We start from the raw sequence: 18,995 nt of genomic DNA on the forward strand, positions 1-18,995 counted from the left end.
AATGGAGAGGGTCCCTCTTCTTCTCTAAGGTTAATCTCTCCACCTTTGCTCAAGATCCCATTCCTTCCTGCCTCTCTAAAAAATTCACTTTTATTCCTTTCACCATCCACCTCTATTGATTCGTCTTTACCAACATTTAAACGTACTTCCGGGCTGGCCCCGTGGCTTAGCGGTTAAGTGCGCGCGCTCCGCTGCTGGCGCCCCGGGTTTGGATCCCGGGCGCGCACCAACACACTGCTTCTCCGGCCATGCTGAGGCCACGTCCCACATACAGCAACTAGAAGGATGTGCAACTATGACATACAACTTTCTACTGGGGCTTTGGGAGGAAAAAAGGAGGAAGATTGGCAATAGGTGTTAGCTCAGAGCCGGTCTTCCTCAGTAAAAAGAGGAGGATTAGCATGGATGTTAGCTCAGGGCTAATCTTCCTCACAAAAAAAAAAAAAAAAAAAAAAAACATACTTCCATTCCTCCCATACCAAAAACAAATGAACAAACAAAAACAAAGTCATCATTGACTCTATGACTCCCATCAGAAATTTTAGTGACCTAAATAGCTGAACTCAGTGGACACTTTTCAGATCTTGACTTACCTGTCAGAGGAATTTTGGCAATGTAGAGACTCTCTTTGTCGGAACATTCTCTTCCCTCAGCATTTCTGACTTGAAAATTTTCATCCTACATTTCTGTAGGCACCTCTTCTCATGCCCATTCCTCTTATTTTAGTGTCCTCCGCCCTTTCCTTATATGTTAATCAGCCTCAGCATTCTGTCCTGGGCCCTATTCTCTTTAATCTCCACATTTTTTTCCTTAGTTAATCTCATCCAGTCCTAAATTTCAAGTACTCTCTGTATGCTGATGACCTCAAGTCTATATCTCTAATACACGTGTTTTATTTCAAGACCTAACCAACCACCTTATGGATTTCTCAATTTGGATGTCCTTCAAACAGCAAAAATTCAGCATGCCTGTAGCAAAGACCTCAGTATCCATTCTCGCCTTCTTTTTAGGAATAGAATTTTCCTTCTCCATAACCCTGCCAAATTTTCTTTGCTTTTTTTCCTGAAGTCAACTTTTAAAGGAATAATTTATGTACAATAAAATGCTCCAATTTAAAGTGTATAGTTTGATAACTGTTAACAAGTATACACACCCATATTATCACCAACATAATCAAGATACAGAATAATTCCATCACCCCAGTCAATCCTCCCCAACCTTCGGTCCCAGACAACTACTGATCTTATTTCTGTCTATATAGACTAATTTCTTCTACAGTTTCATATAAATGAAATTATAAGTATGTACCCTTTTTTGTATGTCTGCTTTCACTCAGTATGTTTTTGAGATTCACACAAACTTTGTGTGTATTAGTAGTTTGCTTCTTTTTATTGCTGAGAAGTTTTCCATTTTATGGATATGCCACAATTTATTTATCCATTCCTCTGCTGATGGACATTTGGATTGTTTCCAGGCTATTAGGAATGAAACTACTATAAATTAGTCTTTACAAGAAAATAATTCATTTCTCTTGATAAATTATGAGTGGAATTTATTTTGTACATTGATATTCAAGTTTCTTATTTCTTCTTGAGCTGGTTTCGGTAATTTGTGTCTTTCAAGGATTTGCTATTCATCAGCGTTGTCAAATTTATTTGCCTGTTGACAATATTCCCTTATCCTTTTAATGTCTGCAAAATATATAGTGATGACCCCTCTCATATTCCTAATATTGGTAAATAGTGGCTTCTCTTTTCTTAATCAGTCTAATTGGAGATTTATCAATTTTATTGATTTTTTTTAAAAGAACCAGTTTTTTATTTCATTGTTTTTCTCTATTGTTTTCCTGTTTGGATTTCATTGATTTTCTCTCATATTTATTTCCTTCCTTCTATTAGCTTGTTTTGAGTTTAATTTCTTCTTCATTTTCTAGCCTCTTAAGATGGAAGTTTACATCACTAATTTGAGAACTTTATACTTTTTTAATAAATGCTATAAAGTTCCTTCTAAGCACCACTTTATTTGCATCCCACAAATTTTGGTATGCTGTGTTTTAAATTTTCATTCAATTCAAAGTATTTTCTAATTTTTCCTGTGATTTCTTCTTAACTCATGGGTTACTCAAAAATATAATGTTTAGCTTCCAAATATTTGGAAACTTTCTATATATCTTTCTATTATAATTTTCAAATCAATTTTAATATGGTCAGACCACAAACTCTGTGATTTCAAATCTTTTAAATTTACTAAGAATTGTTCTGTGACCCATCTGGGAGAATGTTCCACGTGCTTGAAAAGACTGTGTATCCTGCAGTTATTGGGTGGAGTGCTCAATAACTGTCAAGTCTGTCAGGGGGGTGCTAGTGTTTTAGTGCCCTGCGTCCCTACAAATTTTTTGTCTACTTATTCGGACAATTATAGACCTTCAAGTAGTCTAATCTGATACAGAGTTATAACATATGATGGTATTTCTCAACTTCAGAAGGTTCAAAGTACTCATTGGGACAAAAAATCAAGTGGAGTTTTTCCCCAAACTCCAGCTCTTATCCTTTCTAGGCTGCTCCTCTGTTGGTTCCTGCCCTGTATCTTTTTCCTCTCTTTTTCCTTTTCTTCTGCTCCCAATGACTCACCACCAAACTGACCTCTCCTTCTGGTCTTCCACACAGAACTACCCAAGAAGCCAGAGCCTGTCCACGGTTGTTATCCTCCTCCCTGTTCTCTCTTTGCTTTTAATATTTGTAATAAATATATTTTATTGTTTTGCCTTCTTATTCTATTCCCCTGATATTCATCACCCTTAGTCACATCCCCATGTTTATTTTTATTGGTGGAAATGGACACTCCCAACCCCTTGCAGCAGAAAAGAGGGAAAAAAAAAAAAAACAGTGACTCCCCAGGCAAGTTTAGAAAGTGGGTGATGTCAAAGCCCTGGCACACCTACCTGCCACACCTGCCCACTGTCCAAACGCCACCACCCGTAGTCCTCTATGATCCACCATTTTCTCATAATCAATAAGTCGGATTTCCTGAAGAAAGGATAAACAATTTCTCAACCAGACCCATCAAGCTTAATTTCAATGAGTAAAGCACATATATGAGCAAGTAAGTATTTCACATTTTTTCCTCTTATAAAATATATCTTGACCTGCTAACATAAGTTACCATCAGGTGTACCATGAAATATTTATAAAATGCCAGGTTACAAACCAATGATAGGTTTGCGATTAGAGATGAAAGAATGGTCCTAGCAGGGTGCTAAACATCCCTTGATGGTAGTCGAAAAAACAACAAAGACATGATTTCCGTTAACTCTTAGTTCAGCACCATCTACAAACATATCTACAGCCTCACGCATCTTTTCTTCTATTCTCAAAGAAAATGAGTCCCTCCTAAGACTAATCCTGTGAGCTAGAGCCCAGCTTTTTTCCATATCCTCCAACCACTCCTCTTGAACTTTTTCTCTTTCCTGCATCATCCCTTTTTACATTTCTTTTTCCCCTCAGCCATTCCAAATACACACAGGTCTCTTCTACCTTAAAAATAATAACATTCCCTCTCAAGTCTGTACACAAATCCATCTCATTCTCTCTCCCTCCCTCTCCCTCTGTCTCTCTTGTATTCTCTGTCTATCTCTTTCCCTCTCTCTCTCTCTGTCTCTCTCTCTCTCTTTGTTCTCTCTCCATCTCTTCACAAGTAAGCTTCATTTAAAAAGTAGCACATGCTGCCTGCTTTTCACTCCTTCACCTTCACTAAAACCACATCTTCCACTTTCCTTGAAAATCTTCCCTCTCCCGGCAACGGCTCATTAATTCATGCTTAAAAGCTATTAACACACTGGAATTATAGGAAGTTTTAAACATTTTATTTCCTCAAAGATCATACGATTTTTGCCATGTGCATGAATTTAATAACGTTTAATATTCATTTAACTACAAGTAATTGGTTACAAAATTCTGCCAAAATCAACCCTGCTGGGTCTGTTTTTATTAGTTTTCTTGCGATGAACAGAAGTTCATATAACAAAAAGTGTTTTTAAAGTACTTTTTAAGGAGTTTATCTGCTTACGGTGAAACATTCTTCTTATAATATTATTTCTATTAATTACTTTTTGAATTTGTTCTTTAGAAACACTGCAAATTAACTACAGCCCAGGGCTAGCATACTTGAAATTAGTAGGAATGTATTCTATATTTCTGTATAAAATACATTTTCCTCCATTGCTTCTACTGTTTGTGAACTCTCCTTTCCTCTGTCCTGTTCGCAGATTCTAGTCTAGTTTCTGATGCTCTAATATCCTCACCCCAGGACTTGGACCTTGGACTTCTCTATCTACACCCACTCCCTACCCTCCTCCAGTCTCACGGCTTTAGATACCATCTAGTCTCTGACAACTACAAAACGTATCAGGAGGAGCTGCCCTCCTGAGCTACAAATTCACATTCAGTGGTCCACTCAGTATCGCCTTTTAAACGTCTAACGGACAAATTAAACTAAACAGGCCTGAAATTCAACTCTTGATCCTCCCATCCAAGCCTGCTCCTCTTGCAGTAGCATCATCTTAATCTATGGCAACTCCTTTAAGTTTCTCAGGCCAAGATCTTGGAGTCATCTCTGACTCCTCTTTCTCTCATATTTCACACTCATTTCATCAGAGGATCCTGTAGGATCAGACCTCTAAAATACATCCAAGCTTTGTCCATGCATCACAACTTCCATTACCACCACTCTCATGCAAGCCCCCATCACTTGTTCCCTAGAGTCTAGACTAGCCCAGATTAACAATCATCTTATCGATTTTGTTCCCCTCCTTCCACCTCCAACTATTACCCACACAGCAGGCAGAATAAGCATTTTAGAGCATGAGTGATTCTAACGCTCCACTCAAAAAGCCCCTCGGGCCTTTTCACTACTATTCTCTCTGCTTCAGAGAGCCTGATTGGAAGACTCTTCCCAGATGGATATGACTTGATCCTTCACCTCCTTCAAATCTTTGCTCAAGGCCAACTTTGCAATGAGGCTCTCCCTGATCATCCTATTTAAACTAGCATCGTCACCCTCCCAGTGCCCAGCACTCATTTTCTCCTTCTGCCTCATATTTACCTCCATTACACAGATCACCAAGTGACATAGGAGGTGTCATTTATTTATCATCTCTCTCCTACCACTAGAATGTAAGTTCTGTGAAGACACAGATATTTTATTGCCATTGCAGTGAACACTGTCAGACACATTGTAGGTACTCAGTAAATATTTGTTGAATGCTTACTCTGTATTTTAAACAGTTGATAGTTCTTCCATAGTATTTATGTCTCAAAAATGCTTTTTTCCCTTATGAATGTTAATAAATGTAACAATAGTCTTTAGTCCAGTTCTGGCACTACAGAGCTATACAACCTCAGGGAAGTCACTTCACCTCTCTGGGCTCGCTCCATCTGAAAAATTACGGTGGTGGATTATATGATCCCTGAGGTTCTTTTCAGCTCTAAAATTCTACTTGGTAATATCTGACCAATAGATCTTATAAATTGGTCATCATTTGGCAGAAACACTTCTATCATTCTTTGCATTTCAGAATACAAAAGGAATGAAATATGTTTAGTTCCTCTATTGCAAACTCCAAATTTGCTCAGCAGAGGAACCCTAAGAGCAGCAGAACTTTCACTCACTAACTCAAAGGTCGCCTTTCCTACCGAAGTGAATAACATGATCTATTTCTCAGATGCCAAAAGAAAAACTATAACTCCGCTTGACAGTTAAAAGTTAAAAAATATTGTTTCTTTGTTAACATTTATGAATATTGGTTACTAATTACCTGTCTTAGAATCTCATCCAACAAGCTCATATTGGCCTCCTGAGCCTTGATTGTGTGGGAGAAGAAGGCATAAGTCTTCTTGGACATTAATTTTTCCTCTGGGGGTCTTTTAACTCCCAAAATTAGACAAGCTTCAGAGATATCCTCCTGAAGAATGCCACCAGCTTTGACATAATCCTGGGAATGTAATATTGGTTAAAAGTTATTCTGCTGATTTATTGTATTCTATTTTCTTTAATAAATAAGTGTTGCAATTAAAGGCACAATCTTTTGAAAGAATAAAATTTGTATGGATTAGAACAAATAATGGAATAACTACTTCTAATATTTTTACTTGAAAATTCAGCACATAATCATATTTAAGAACAGTGTATAGTTTGATCAAAACCACTAGCACATGTGATTTAAAAATATTTATTAAATGCATATTTTGTACCAACAATGCACTGAAACATTAAATGCTAAATAGTGATTTATTACTCAGGTGTATTTTTAGAAGAAAGACAGGTGTCTGCAATGTTTTTCTTTTTTTCTTTTGGTTCAATTAGTATTTATTATTGCCCTACTCTGTACAATGCACTGTGCTGGAGATGAGATGATAAGACACAAAGAAAAACAAACAAGATCCTCCCTGTAAAGGAGCTCACAAAATATAGTAAAAAGAAGTCAGGAACAAGTAAATGAGGCTGAACTCAAAAGAACATATGATCAGCAGAATCTAAGTGATGTATTAGTTTAATGGATAATGAGATAATTGCCAGGTGAAATGATCAAGGAAATACGGAAATTTAAATTAATCTGAAAGGCTGGGTAGAATGTGGAGAGATGGAGAGGGGAAATACAAGGTGGTAATATCAGTAAGAGAAATTGAAGGAATACATACAAACATGGAGGTAGGAAAGTAAGGTATTTAGGGTATAATGGGTAAATCTATCTGGAAAATAGACTGAACATAATCATGGCTAATGTGAGCTTCACTGGATAAAAACAATAATCATTGACATTTGTTAATAGTTACTATGCGCTTTGCTAAGCTTTTTGCATGAATTATCTCATTTAATTCTCATCAAACTCCCACAAGGTAGGTACTATTATTATTCCCATTTTATCAATAGGATACCTGAGGCTTACACAATTAACTTAGATTGCACAGCTAACACATGTGGGCAATAAACAGTCATTTCAGGTAGAAATAAAAAGGTGGCATTATCATTAAAAGAGCATCAAAGGTGGCAGTTGAATAAAATGAAGATAAATCTAGTTAGGAATCTCCTTCAAAGGAAAATATAGATGGATAGAAGAGATAGTAAAAGAATGAACACATGGTTCACACCTGGTTTCTTTGAAAACAGTCTATTTGCCCGCTTATGGTAGACTGGTTAAATAAACCACAATAAATCTTGGAGTAATTACTACACAGCCATTAAATAGAATAAAGCAGATCACTATGAACTGACATGGAGTGATTTCCAGGATACACTGTTGACTAAACAAAGCAAGGTGCAAAAGAGTATATATAGTATACAACCTTCATATAAGACTGAAGGGGAAATAAGAACACACATACACACACACATGCTTATTTTTGCAAAAAGAAATATAGGAATGATAGATCAGAAACTAAAGAAAATAGTAAACTACGGGGTGGATGGGAATACAATGTAAAGGATTAAGATGAGAGCAAGCCTTCTCTACATTACGTCTTTTTAAGTGGTTTTAATCTTTGAAACCTGTAAATGTTTAACTTCTTTGAAAAATAAAATTAAATCAAAAAAGATTTAAAAGCAAACATTAAAATTTAATAGAAACAATAATAAATGAATCCAGCTAGACATCACACTGAAATTTAACCACATAGAAAAAAATCATTCAAATAACTTTTGAACACAGCATTGTGAATGTTCTCTGTGAGATGTAGTCAAAAGGGGGGAAAAAAAACTTCAAAGATATATTAAACTCCATTTAATACATTTATTGTTAGTTATAATATTAGTATTGTGATTCCAAAACTATTTCATGTATATTATAGGATAAAGCAAAAATTGTGCATTAACGTTATGAGGAATTAAGATTTTTGCTCTTGGAGAAAACAGATGCAAACATAAAATTTTAAAGGTAAGAAAAATCTGCAATGTTAAATTTTAACTGGAAATATCAGTATTAACTCAGATTAAATAATATATATGTATGTGTCTGTGTCTATGTATTTCTTAGCTCCGTCCACTGAAAGAGCCCAAGAGCAACAATATCTCAGTAACAATAAGCATATCTAACACCAGATACCAGACCTTGGTTTCTATTTACTAAAAGAAATCAGGGCTCCCTGATGAAATGGCCAATTCCCAGGTGTGGGGCAGAAAAAGCACAAGGTGAGGCTAGGACAATTTGTTGTTGCAGGAAACAAGAAAACTCAAATGCATTTATGTCCAAAGGACATAGGAGGCCCCTTAAAGGGAGTCTCACCACCCCAAATTTGGGATAATTAGAACATTAAACAGACTAATCGTTAACGGATTGTCATACATTAAAGGAAAAAGCCCCATGCATCCATAATGATACTCAAAAGAGCAAGAGAGAAGGGAGAAACTAAGCGAAATCTCTTCTACGAAGAATATCAGCGAATAAACTTAGGAGAGTGATAAAATCAGAAAATCCTCACTTTCTAAGCCTCTCTGTAAAAATCGATTCAGGCAAAGATTATCAATGGATGCTAACATCATTAGTTGAAAGGTTGTTGAGGAACAAGGAAATCACAGGTCTCAAAATATCATCCCACAGATGACTCCGTAATTACAAAGGGAGACAGGCAGTTTTACATTGGAGAGATCTGGTGGGAACCACCTCAGTCAAGTGATTGCACAATCCTGACCACATGACAACCTGATATTTTGTGTCTTTGATGTCATACAATGGGAAGAACATATATCACTTATGTAACATCCATGTCGAAAGTGTTTAACCTGAATCTAATCATGAGGAAACAACCAAACTAGTTAATCCAAAAGGTCAACTGGCCTGGATTCTTCAAAAAGAGTCAATGTCACTGAAACAAAAATCAAAAGAGGGGTGCTGTTCTAGATTAAAAGAACTAAAGAGACATAAATGCAACAAACCTTAATTAAGCCTCAGTTAAAATAAAAGACTATAAAAGGCATGTGAGACAATGAGGAATTTGAACATGGACTATATGAGATGATATTATGGAATTACTAATTTCTTAGGCGTGAAAATGATACAGCAGTTATGTAGGAAAATGATCTATTCCTAGGAGATGCACACTGAAGCATTTAGTAGTAAAGTGTCATGATGTCTGCAACCTATTTTCCAATGGTTTAGGGAAGAAAAACACATGTATACCTCTAAAATGGAAATAAGAGTCAAACCTACATCATAAGATTCTTGTGAGGAGTAAACTGAATAATGAACGTAAAGTGCTTCACACAGTGGCTGGCAAGGTAAACTCATAAGTCAACTCTACTCAACAGTGTTTCCTGGAGGCAAGTCCCATAAGTCAATAAGACAGTAGTGTCGTTGATCTTTGCCTCCCCTGTCACATAACCAGGGTGCCACATGGAGAGAATAACTGAAGGATATCCTCTCCTTCTGAAATTAATCCCTGTATCCCTCAGCTGAAGAAAGCATGGAATAGCATGAAAATAATACTTCTGGCTGAATTCTAGACTTGAGTAAGGATTCTAACTAGAAATCTCATTATAATCAAAATAAAGCAATATTGCCATCTGGTATTTAAGTGACACTAGCAAACATTTTATTTACACTCAGATGCTCCTTAATTTTTATGTACAGGTTCATTTTATTCCCATATTTTTTTAAAAATTGGAAATATTTACCTTATCATGAATGGCCCGCCGATTTGAAGGCTGAATTAAGACCTTGTATCCCAGGTTGGTGAGCCCTTTGATGTGCCGGGGAGCCAGAGGCGCCCTTCTCTCCCAGGCGTTCACATCCTCCCGCCTCAAGGCCATCACAGCTTTGTGGTGGAGCCCTCTGGAGACGCTGAGCACCAGCCTGCCCAGTTTGGTCCTATGAACTTGCAGCATCTTGAAGCCTGGTGACTGTAAAGACATCATAAGAGAACAGGACAACAAAAGGCAGGAGGGCTCACAGATCAGTTCTGGTCTCCTGAGAAATCTGCTGTAAAATCTAACCAACTCAGATGATAGCAGATACCAGAAAGAGAAGAGGGGAGGGAAAACCTGGATACAAAGTGTTCCTTTACTCAAACAAACCCGAATTCCCACAAACAAGGTTATTTATTTCCAAAATAAAAACAAGTACAGGGCAACTTGTGGGACACTAACCAATAACTGCTAAGCTGAAATAGTTTTTTAAATATACATTTTATCAAACATCTATTCCACACAAAAGTTTTAAGCAAGTTAACCTACAATTCAAATACAGGAAGACAATATATGCCAATACTGATGACGCAAAGTTTGGAATCCTTTAACTGTGCACAAGATTCTCGGCAATCTAGCTCCAACCTCTTTCGAGTTTCATCTCTGACCATTCTCTAAACGCGTGCTACTCAGAGTGTGTTTTGCAGCCTGTTGTCCATCAGTGAACTGCTTATTACTAGTCTGAGATAAGATATGTACAGAAATAGAAGGTAGGCACTTAGAAACCTTTATATCACATGATAATTCTTCTAGTAATTCATTGTTATTGAATTTTATGAAAGCATTGGTCTCGGCAGATTGGAAATTTAAGAAAACAAAACAAACATGTTCCTTCAGCACAGGTGCTAGAAGTTTAAGAAGCATGGCCCTAACTTGCCCCTCCCAGCCTGAGACCCCCAGCCTCACCCTCACTGACCCTCTTGTTCCTCCAAACACGCTGTCCCCAGGTTTTCTCTCCAGTCCACATCATCCTGCTATTACATTAAACCCGGGATTGTCTCCATCCATTTTCTAACTGCTATTCCAGCATAATTCCACTCATTTAATCAAGAAATGTTTACAAGAGGCTTACTATGTGTTCACATAGAGTCAATTTTATACAAATTGTTAAAGCATAAATATCAACAGCATTCTTTCCCTCTTCAAACGGTTACACACATTTAGTAGTCAAATGTCATTTCAGATGATAATTTGTTGGATCATTTGGGTACTAAACCTTAGTTTTCTATGTTTAAGGTTGGCATCAAAATACTATAGGGACTAAATGATTTCACATCTTCTAGAAATTTCCAACCAATTACTGCTACATTATAGCAAATTCTTACGGAACACATTTCTGCTACATCAGGTTGCAACCTCTAAGTCAGACCCATCTTACAGATGGGGAAAGTCTGTCCAAATACTGGAGCATACAAGTACATTCCTGGGGGCAAACAACTACTTGCTACCCGAGATAGAAAATTTATAGGTCAACTCACAACACGACAGACTAAAAGAATAAAGCCAACGGCAAGGAGTCCAGCTAAGAAGGCTTTAGGAAGAAGAGGGGCAGGAAGAGAAGACACTGCACACAGGAAGTGAACCACTGATGATGACTCAGGCCAAAATATGGATGATTAACATTTCCTGAAAGACTGGTTTATACTCTCGCTAATTCTTGGTTTATTTACATAGTTTTGTTTTTAAAAGAGACTACATTAGTCCAAACCCAAGCCCAAGCCCATAGCATTTATTCTCCCCCAAGCCAAAGGAAAAGCTGCAAGGTCCCATAGAACTTGAATCCCTATGTTCTTAAATAAAACCCATTCCAAAGACAAGTGATCCATTAGAACACATGGATCAGCCCAGAAACGGATCCAACTTCCCAGCAGGGGCTGTATTTCACATACCATATGTGACCAAGTGACCTTACAGCCTCTATTCTTAGTACCAATTCTTGGCACTAACATGAGGGAACACGATCAGATAATTTAATCTCTCCCCTCAGTCCATACTTGATTTATAATCACAGCCTCCTCTCACTCAATGACCATCCCTCCTCCTCCTCCCCACCTGTTTTGTCTGGGGTGGGGGGTTCGGTGTGAGAGGAGAGATACAGACACATACACACATGTAATACACACATACATTTTTTTTTCTTTTTCTTTCTTTTTTTTTTTTGTGAGGAAGATCAGCCCTGAGCTAACATCCATGCTAATCCTCCTCTTTTTGCTGAGGAAGACCGGCTTTGAGCTAACATCTATTACCAATCCTCCTCTTTTTTTTTTTTTTTTCCAAAGCCCCAGTAGATAGTTGTGTGTCATAGTTGCACATCCTTCTAGTTGCTGTACGTGGGACTCAGCCTCAGCATGGCCGGAGAAGCAGTGCGTCGGTGCGCACCCGGGATCCAAACCCTGGCCGCCAGTAGCGGAGTGCACGCACTTAACCGTTAAGCCACGGGGTCAGCCCCCACACATATATATTTGCAAAGGCAGACTTTCTATGGGGACTAGGAAAGGAAAGTGACAGGGGCTGACCTTCTGGAGTTTATTTGGGAAGCTGTTTCACTTTCACTTTTTGTAGGGAATTCTTAAATCATAATTCCTGTAACTTTGTTTCTAAACAAATGTAATAATAGTTACCACTGATTTAACATTATATGCCAAGCACTATGCTGAGCACTTTACAGATTTTATTTCAGTTCCTCCTTGAAAAATCTTATTAAGTAAGTACTATTATCCTTATTTTACAGTTGAAGAAACTGAACTGGAGTCTGACTAGATCTGTTGCTTTTAAACAGAAGCAGGATTCCTAGGTTAATATTTAACACTCGGGATTTTCTCTTCTTTGCCAAAACCTGCAGATCCATATGACATCAACTTAAATAGCTATAGTAAATGATTAATTCTCCCCCGCACCCTCCTCCCCGCCCCGGCAGGGGATGGGTGCCTCTATCACATCCCTTTCCTATGTACCACTAAAAATCTTTCCTACGTCTCTGCCAAGGCAAATTCTAGGTTTCTGGGTGGTTAGAAAATGATTTGATTATAGCAGGTATGACTATGTTAGTAATCACCTGAACCGTGAAACAGTCTCAGCATAGACTTTCTGGGCCCATTATTCATTTCATTCTAAGGTCATCAAGAAATAAGTAACAGTAAGGATTTCTGAATTGCTCTTAAGTAGGGCACTGCAGGTGTCTGGTCTTTCATGGAAATGCCCAAGTGGGCTGTTCTCTACTTCCCTGTCCTGGATTTTGTGGGCTTTTCTAAGTATATCAGGAAGTAAATGTGATGTATATTTCTGGCACTGCCTTCAGTGAAACAAAGCAGGAAGACCCCTGGCTTACACATTGGCTCTAGCGAGGTTAATTGACAGTGCTGGTATTGATGACAGCCTGTAGCATGAGCAAGGAGGATGTGGAGAAGACAGAGGAGGAGAGAAGGAAAAGAAAGAGCTAGGGAGAATAAGGAGGAGGTAGAGGAGAGGAGGAATAAGGGAGAGAAAGAGAAGCATCTCATGGGCAGGGAGGCAGAACAAGACCCTTCCCCTGACAATTTCTAACAGTCTTCTCTTCAACGAAGGGCTAACGCTGCAAATAGCATAAAAATGAAATTTAAAAGATTCTTCTCTATGTTTTTGTAAAACAAGAACAGCACTAAGGTATACATTTTTCTTACCTAGGATTGATCAGAAATTTGAAATATCTCTAAAAGTCATGGGAGTATCATAGTGAGTTGCACAGCCATGCACTGAGATAGGAGGACAGTCAGTGGAGGGACTCTCGCAATAGAGTCTAGCAATACAGCATACTGTATGATACCACCTTACCTCTCTTTCCATCTCTCAACCAGAAGAAGGCTTACAAATTTCTCTTGATTTACAAATTATCTACCACTGCAACATATAGATGAGAATGGGAGGCAGGGAACATGCTTAAATGTTCTTTGTATTTTCTATCCTCTTCAAGAGAAATGAGAAGGGAAATGCTTATTAGAGAGATGGAGAGATAGAGAAGAGACAGAGAGAGAGATGGATAGACAGAGCTTTGCGCTCCACACATATCCCATCATTTTCTTTCAGTGACCATGAAATAAACCATGGTCACTGAATACATCATCACCCTAAATCACATGAAAGAATCAAAGAAGATTTTGTGAGGTGTGTTTATAAAAGATTTTACCTGAAGAAAAGCCACTCTCAAGGGCAGAGGACCTCATATGCAGTTTGGAAGGTCCTTTCAAATGGTCAGCAGACTGGTCTTTTGTACAACTGCATATATTAATATAGTAGTAGCTAGTCATTTATTTCTAGCATGAATATTTTACAGTTTTTAAATAAAAATATAATAAAAGCTAGATTATCACTTTAATTGATCATAGTTGATTATGGGACAGGTGTTTTGATTTTCCTTCTTTAATTCAAAAAAATATTTTGGGAGTCCTTAAGGTATGTAGAGCATGATGTTAGGTACCTGTAAAGCAGCAATCTAGGCCCTGCTCACTTCCATGGGATCTAACAGGAGCAGGATGGGACAGTTTTATCTAATTAAGTGGGCCCAATCAAAATCTGATGGTGAATTATCAATTACTGATTATAACTGAATATTAGAGTCAGAATGGACCTGATAATACAAATGAAGGTAGTGAAGCCCATAGAAATAAGGGATTTTCCACACTTCTTAAAAAACATTTTCCAAGCCTCTATGCACGAACCATAATAAAACAGCCTGCTGTTCTGGTATAACTTTTCGACGTAACTGCATTAGGTTACATTTATCTGCTATTGTTCAGGTATACCTATGCCACAAAACAATGTATTTGATTTGTGCTGGTTTTCCTGAGCAAGAGCGGTAGGTGGATGAAGAGTGCTGAGGTCTACATAGAGCTTTTTATTCTTCCATCAAGTATTCAAAAATCCTTTAAGTCTCTTCAATCCTTTCCATAGCACCAACCTAACCAGAAAACTTGTTAAACCTGAAGACCACCCATCTAAACCAGAACAATGAACAAGCAAATACAAGAGCTTAAGTATAAAAAGGGCTAGGCTTGGCTCCTCCTAATTTCTGTTGCTTCCATTGGGACATGTATAAAAATTACAAATTCATTATTGAAGAAATTAAGGCCAAATCTTCCATCTCTAGGTCCTGTATTCAGAGATGCACTCTTTGCCTTTATATTTTAGATCTTTAAAACAGTGTCACTAGAACATAATTCAGTTACTCAACCTAAAACTATTAAATCACACTGGGAGATTTCTCAATGCTGTGTTATTCGTCATAATCGGGCATACATCTTGATTAAATATTGAGAGACTAAGAATAGAGTAGCCTTGAGTTGAAGGAAATAAGGCAATGGATGAGAAATGCAAATGATTTATATCTACCCTTCCAGTTCATTCCAAAAATGCAAGTGTATTTAAAAAGCCATGGTTTCCCAGGAAGCCCTGGTACTGTAAATAGGGTGGGCAGCTCCACGGCCATGAGCCTTGGTCCACACTACATATTTGGTATCCAGACCATAACAATCTCAGAGAGGTCCCAAAGAGTTCCAAATTAATAGGACACCTGGTGATGGCCTAGAACTAATCCAAATACCTCCCAACCCCAAGGCTTGCTAGAACTAGGCTTGGGCGTGCAGCAACACTGTCCTCCACACTTTCACTTCCTGTTGCCTAGGTACATTCTTCTAACACTTCCACGTTAAACCCCTTATAAAATAGCTAGCCAGAAGTTAAAAAAACAAGTAGACTTGTGGGGGATGGGGGGAGTCTATTAGTATTAATTAATCTTGTCTAGGAATATTCATATGTTCTCAAGCCCATCAGCTACTCAAAGTCATCCAAAGATACAAGACCCATGACTGTCCTGGTCTCTAGTCCACAAATTTAGTTTCACTGAGACGCAAGGCAAAGTTCTAAATTGGAGTCTAATCCAAAATGTTTATCTGCTTATTTGTCTCTTTACTAAACTGTAAATGCTTTGAGGGAATGAATTGTATTATTCATCTCTGTGACTGGCGCGTAGGAGAACTCAAATGTTTTAAGAAAGACTGAATGAATAAAAGAGCACATTTAAATGCACATCATAAAGACCTATGCAGCAGAGAAAACAAAATAGACACACGAATAAGGACAGGGACTTATATCTCCTCCCCTCCACCCGCCACAATACCCCACAAAAGATCAATCCTCTGCCAAGATTTCATAGACCAATGAATGTTATGAAATGTAATACAAAACGGTAGGAAAATCCAGAGCTTGGAGCTAAGACATTTAACTAGCTATGGGGTTGCTTCTCTGGACCTCAGTGTCCTCATCCAGACTGGAATATAATACTAGAGTCCTTTTCAGCTCTAATATCTTGCTTCTATTAAGCAGAGGAGTGACTGGGCACTATGGATTACAAAAGCATTAGAATTTTAAAACATAAATACATACTCTGATTCATGAAGATCTAGCGAAAGTACACTAAATAGGGAAACCAAACACCAAAACACTATGGAAGATAGAACATTTACCCAGGTTACCTCTTTTTTTTTTTCTTTTTTTTATAACTAGACGAGAACTAGTTTATTTATTTTTTTCTTTTTTCTCCCCAAAGCCCCCAGCACACAGTTGTATATCCTAGTTGTAGGTCTTTCTAATTCTTCTATGTGGGATGCCGCCTCAGCAGGGCTTGATGAGCAGTGAGTAGGTCCGCACCCAGGATCTGAACCAGCGAACCCCAGGCCCCAGAAGCACAGTGCGTGAACTAAACTGCTGCGCCACCCGGCTGGCCCCTAGGTTATCTCATTAACTGCAATGTCCGGGACCCCAGAGCTTGCAACAGGAGAGGGATACCTCAAAGGCACATTGACTCTCCTCCATGGCCTGGGTTCCTCGGCTCCCTGCTTACTCTGTGACATTGGTGCATAACCTAACCTGTCTGTGTCTCATCTTCAAAATGAAGTCATAGTAAGGTCTACTTCTCAGGGCTGTTGGGAAGTTTATTTGAGCTAATGTGCATAAAGTGCTGAACACTGCCTTGCATGCCGTAAACACTCAATAAATGTGAAGAAAAAGGCTCCAAGCCTGCCCAATCCTCAAAGGTGAACACAACCACCCCACTAACAGAAGACACTATCTTCCCTTCCTCTTTGTCACACTATGGTAAGGCCTTCACAATGGCTCCATATTAATGTCCCCCACCTTATATTTTTCAGGGAAAAAAAATGGTGCCCAACAAGCCCTCTCTTCAATTTCACCCTTTAGGCATGGCTGTTCAAAGATAAATAACTTACCATTTTAATCTTGTATTTCATCAAATTCAAGACACATTTTTTTCACATTTTAGCATCCTTGAAATAGGGGTGCATCTTACAACTGACAGCATCTTAGATTTGATGAATATGGTAATAACGTTGTTGGTTATTTCTCATTCCAAATGTACAGTGTTTCTGTGATTCTGTGAATTCCATAGAATTTTACATGGCCTCACCAAGGAAACTTGCCACTGTTTGTAATGTTATTTCCATGAGAAAATTAATAAAAGAATATTTGGAAAAATGAAAACTTTTTTGTTAAATGGACACTGACTACACCACCAAAGATCACTTCCAAAATCCTGTGCCAAGGTCAGTTAAGGCTTAAATAAAGGACTAGTTAGGGGGAAAAATTTCGATTGCAAATAAAGTTCTGATGATGCTGTCACCAATAAGAAGTGAGATTGATAACAAATATGATTTTCTGGAGAGTAGGAAAGTCAGTGGGGAAGGTTGGCTTAAACCTTCGTCCTCCTAACTCACTTTGCAGAATGGCCACCAGTTTACATTGCCAGAAGGTCATGTAGCCCTAGGTTCACTCAACGTCATGGGGAAAAAAAGGAGACAGACGTGCAAGTGACAAAATCCACACACACAGAGACACGCACACGTCCGCATAAAGTGCTATCGGTAGTACGTGAAAGTCACTGCCTGAGTCAATGATCATTCAGTCTTGTGTACAGCCACATCAGCATAATCACAGCTATATCTCCACATTCGGATAACTGATGAGCCACAGTATCAAAAAATGTTCATCTTTTTTTCAGGTTACTGAGCACTCTCTCTCTCCCCCTCTTCCCATGCCCCACCCACCCCACTCTTCTTCTGAAAGTTGTCAGGACGTTTAGCCTCGTTCAACCAAGCAGAGTAGGCAACAAACTGCTTCACCCGCGTCGCCTCCCCGCTCAAGAGCTCACAGGGGCCGCCACAACCCCTGCTGGGTCTCAGGAGTTCAGGCGACGATGTCACCCCAGGCGCCCAACTTTCTCACACCGCCTATCTCTGTTAGAGTGCACAGAAGGAGCAACAGCTTGCTGGGGGTTGGGGGGCGGCGGGATTGGTGCTCTCTCTCTCAGAGAGAATGGCCAGCCCGAGACGGCCAGGGTAAGTTTTGTGATCAGTTTGGCTAAGCAGGCCAGAACTGGAAAGGTCAACCGGTAACCGCGCAGAAAGAAACCTGGGGGATGGAGATGGGGTGGAGGGGGATTGCCACCACCATCTCCATCAACCCCCCCACCCCCGCAGCCAGCCATCCTAAATAAGCATACAGTCCAAGAATTAACGCGTTCGTTCTGCAGCTTCAACCCCGATCCTTGACTCCGCGACAACCGCACCCCCTCCCTCCACGCCCAAAAAAGAAAAGAAATCCGAATGCCATCCCTTCCCCCTTCCTAGTCAGAAATTCCGGAGCTGGCCGACTGCCCTCGCTCGCTCGGAGGGGAGGCCTGGCAGCGAGGCCCCAGCGCCCGCCGCCCTCTCTGCCTTGCTCCTCCGGCACCCGCCGGGTCCGCGAGTCGGGTCGCCCGCGGCGCAGGGAGCGGGAGGCCGAGCTCGCCCCCCTCCCCGCGGACGGCCGAGTCCCGCCGGCCCTCTCCAAGCGCACGTCGCGGGCTGAGCCCCCCGCACCTGCTCAGCCCCCACCGAGCACCCCTCCTCACCTCGTCCCCTCTGGGGCGCCGACCCGTCCCGCCGCCTCCGAGCTTCCGGGTCGGGGCAGGGCAGGCTCCGAATTCCCAGCCAGAAATTGGGAAGGGGGTCGGAGGAGAGGGCGTTTGCTCAACTTCTGAGGCCGTCACTCCTCTCTCCCTCCCGCAGCCAATCAGCGGCCTCCCTGAGGGAACAACCTTCTTCTCTGCCAATCGGCGGCGCTGCCAGGCGCTAGGCCACGCCCCTTCCCTGCTCCTGCCCGAAAATCCTTCTGCCTTTAAGATCTCCGACATGCGTCATTAGTTGAGGGCGTTACGTCCTCCCAGGACAGTTATT

At 39.8% G+C, this 18,995-nt stretch overlaps 1 protein-coding gene across 3 annotated transcripts in view; it reads right to left on the reverse strand.

Moving 5' to 3' along the window:
- Window positions 1-18,792, reverse strand: part of AASS (aminoadipate-semialdehyde synthase) — a 55,262-nt gene extending 36,470 nt beyond the window's left edge. For 2 of the 3 annotated variants that reach the window (XM_087430163.1, XM_004418755.2), the window contains exons 1-4: window positions 18,671-18,792; window positions 9,664-9,888; window positions 5,813-5,989; window positions 2,942-3,026 (exon numbers count right to left, since the gene is read on the reverse strand). In XM_087430163.1, the coding sequence (XP_087286289.1) occupies window positions 2,942-3,026; window positions 5,813-5,989; window positions 9,664-9,873 (472 nt within the window). In that variant the 5' untranslated portion in view covers window positions 9,874-9,888; window positions 18,671-18,792. Of the gene's footprint in view, window positions 1-2,941; window positions 3,027-5,812; window positions 5,990-9,663; window positions 9,901-18,670 lie in introns of those variants that run through there. The other variant, XM_087430150.1, reaches the window with a different exon arrangement.
- Window positions 18,793-18,995: the final 203 nt, after the last annotated feature.

The sequence above is a fragment of the Ceratotherium simum genome, chromosome 1, assembly GCF_057802395.1.
Source record: "Ceratotherium simum simum isolate JZ-2026a chromosome 1, ASM5780239v1, whole genome shotgun sequence".
Lineage (NCBI taxonomy): Eukaryota > Metazoa > Chordata > Mammalia > Perissodactyla > Rhinocerotidae > Ceratotherium > Ceratotherium simum.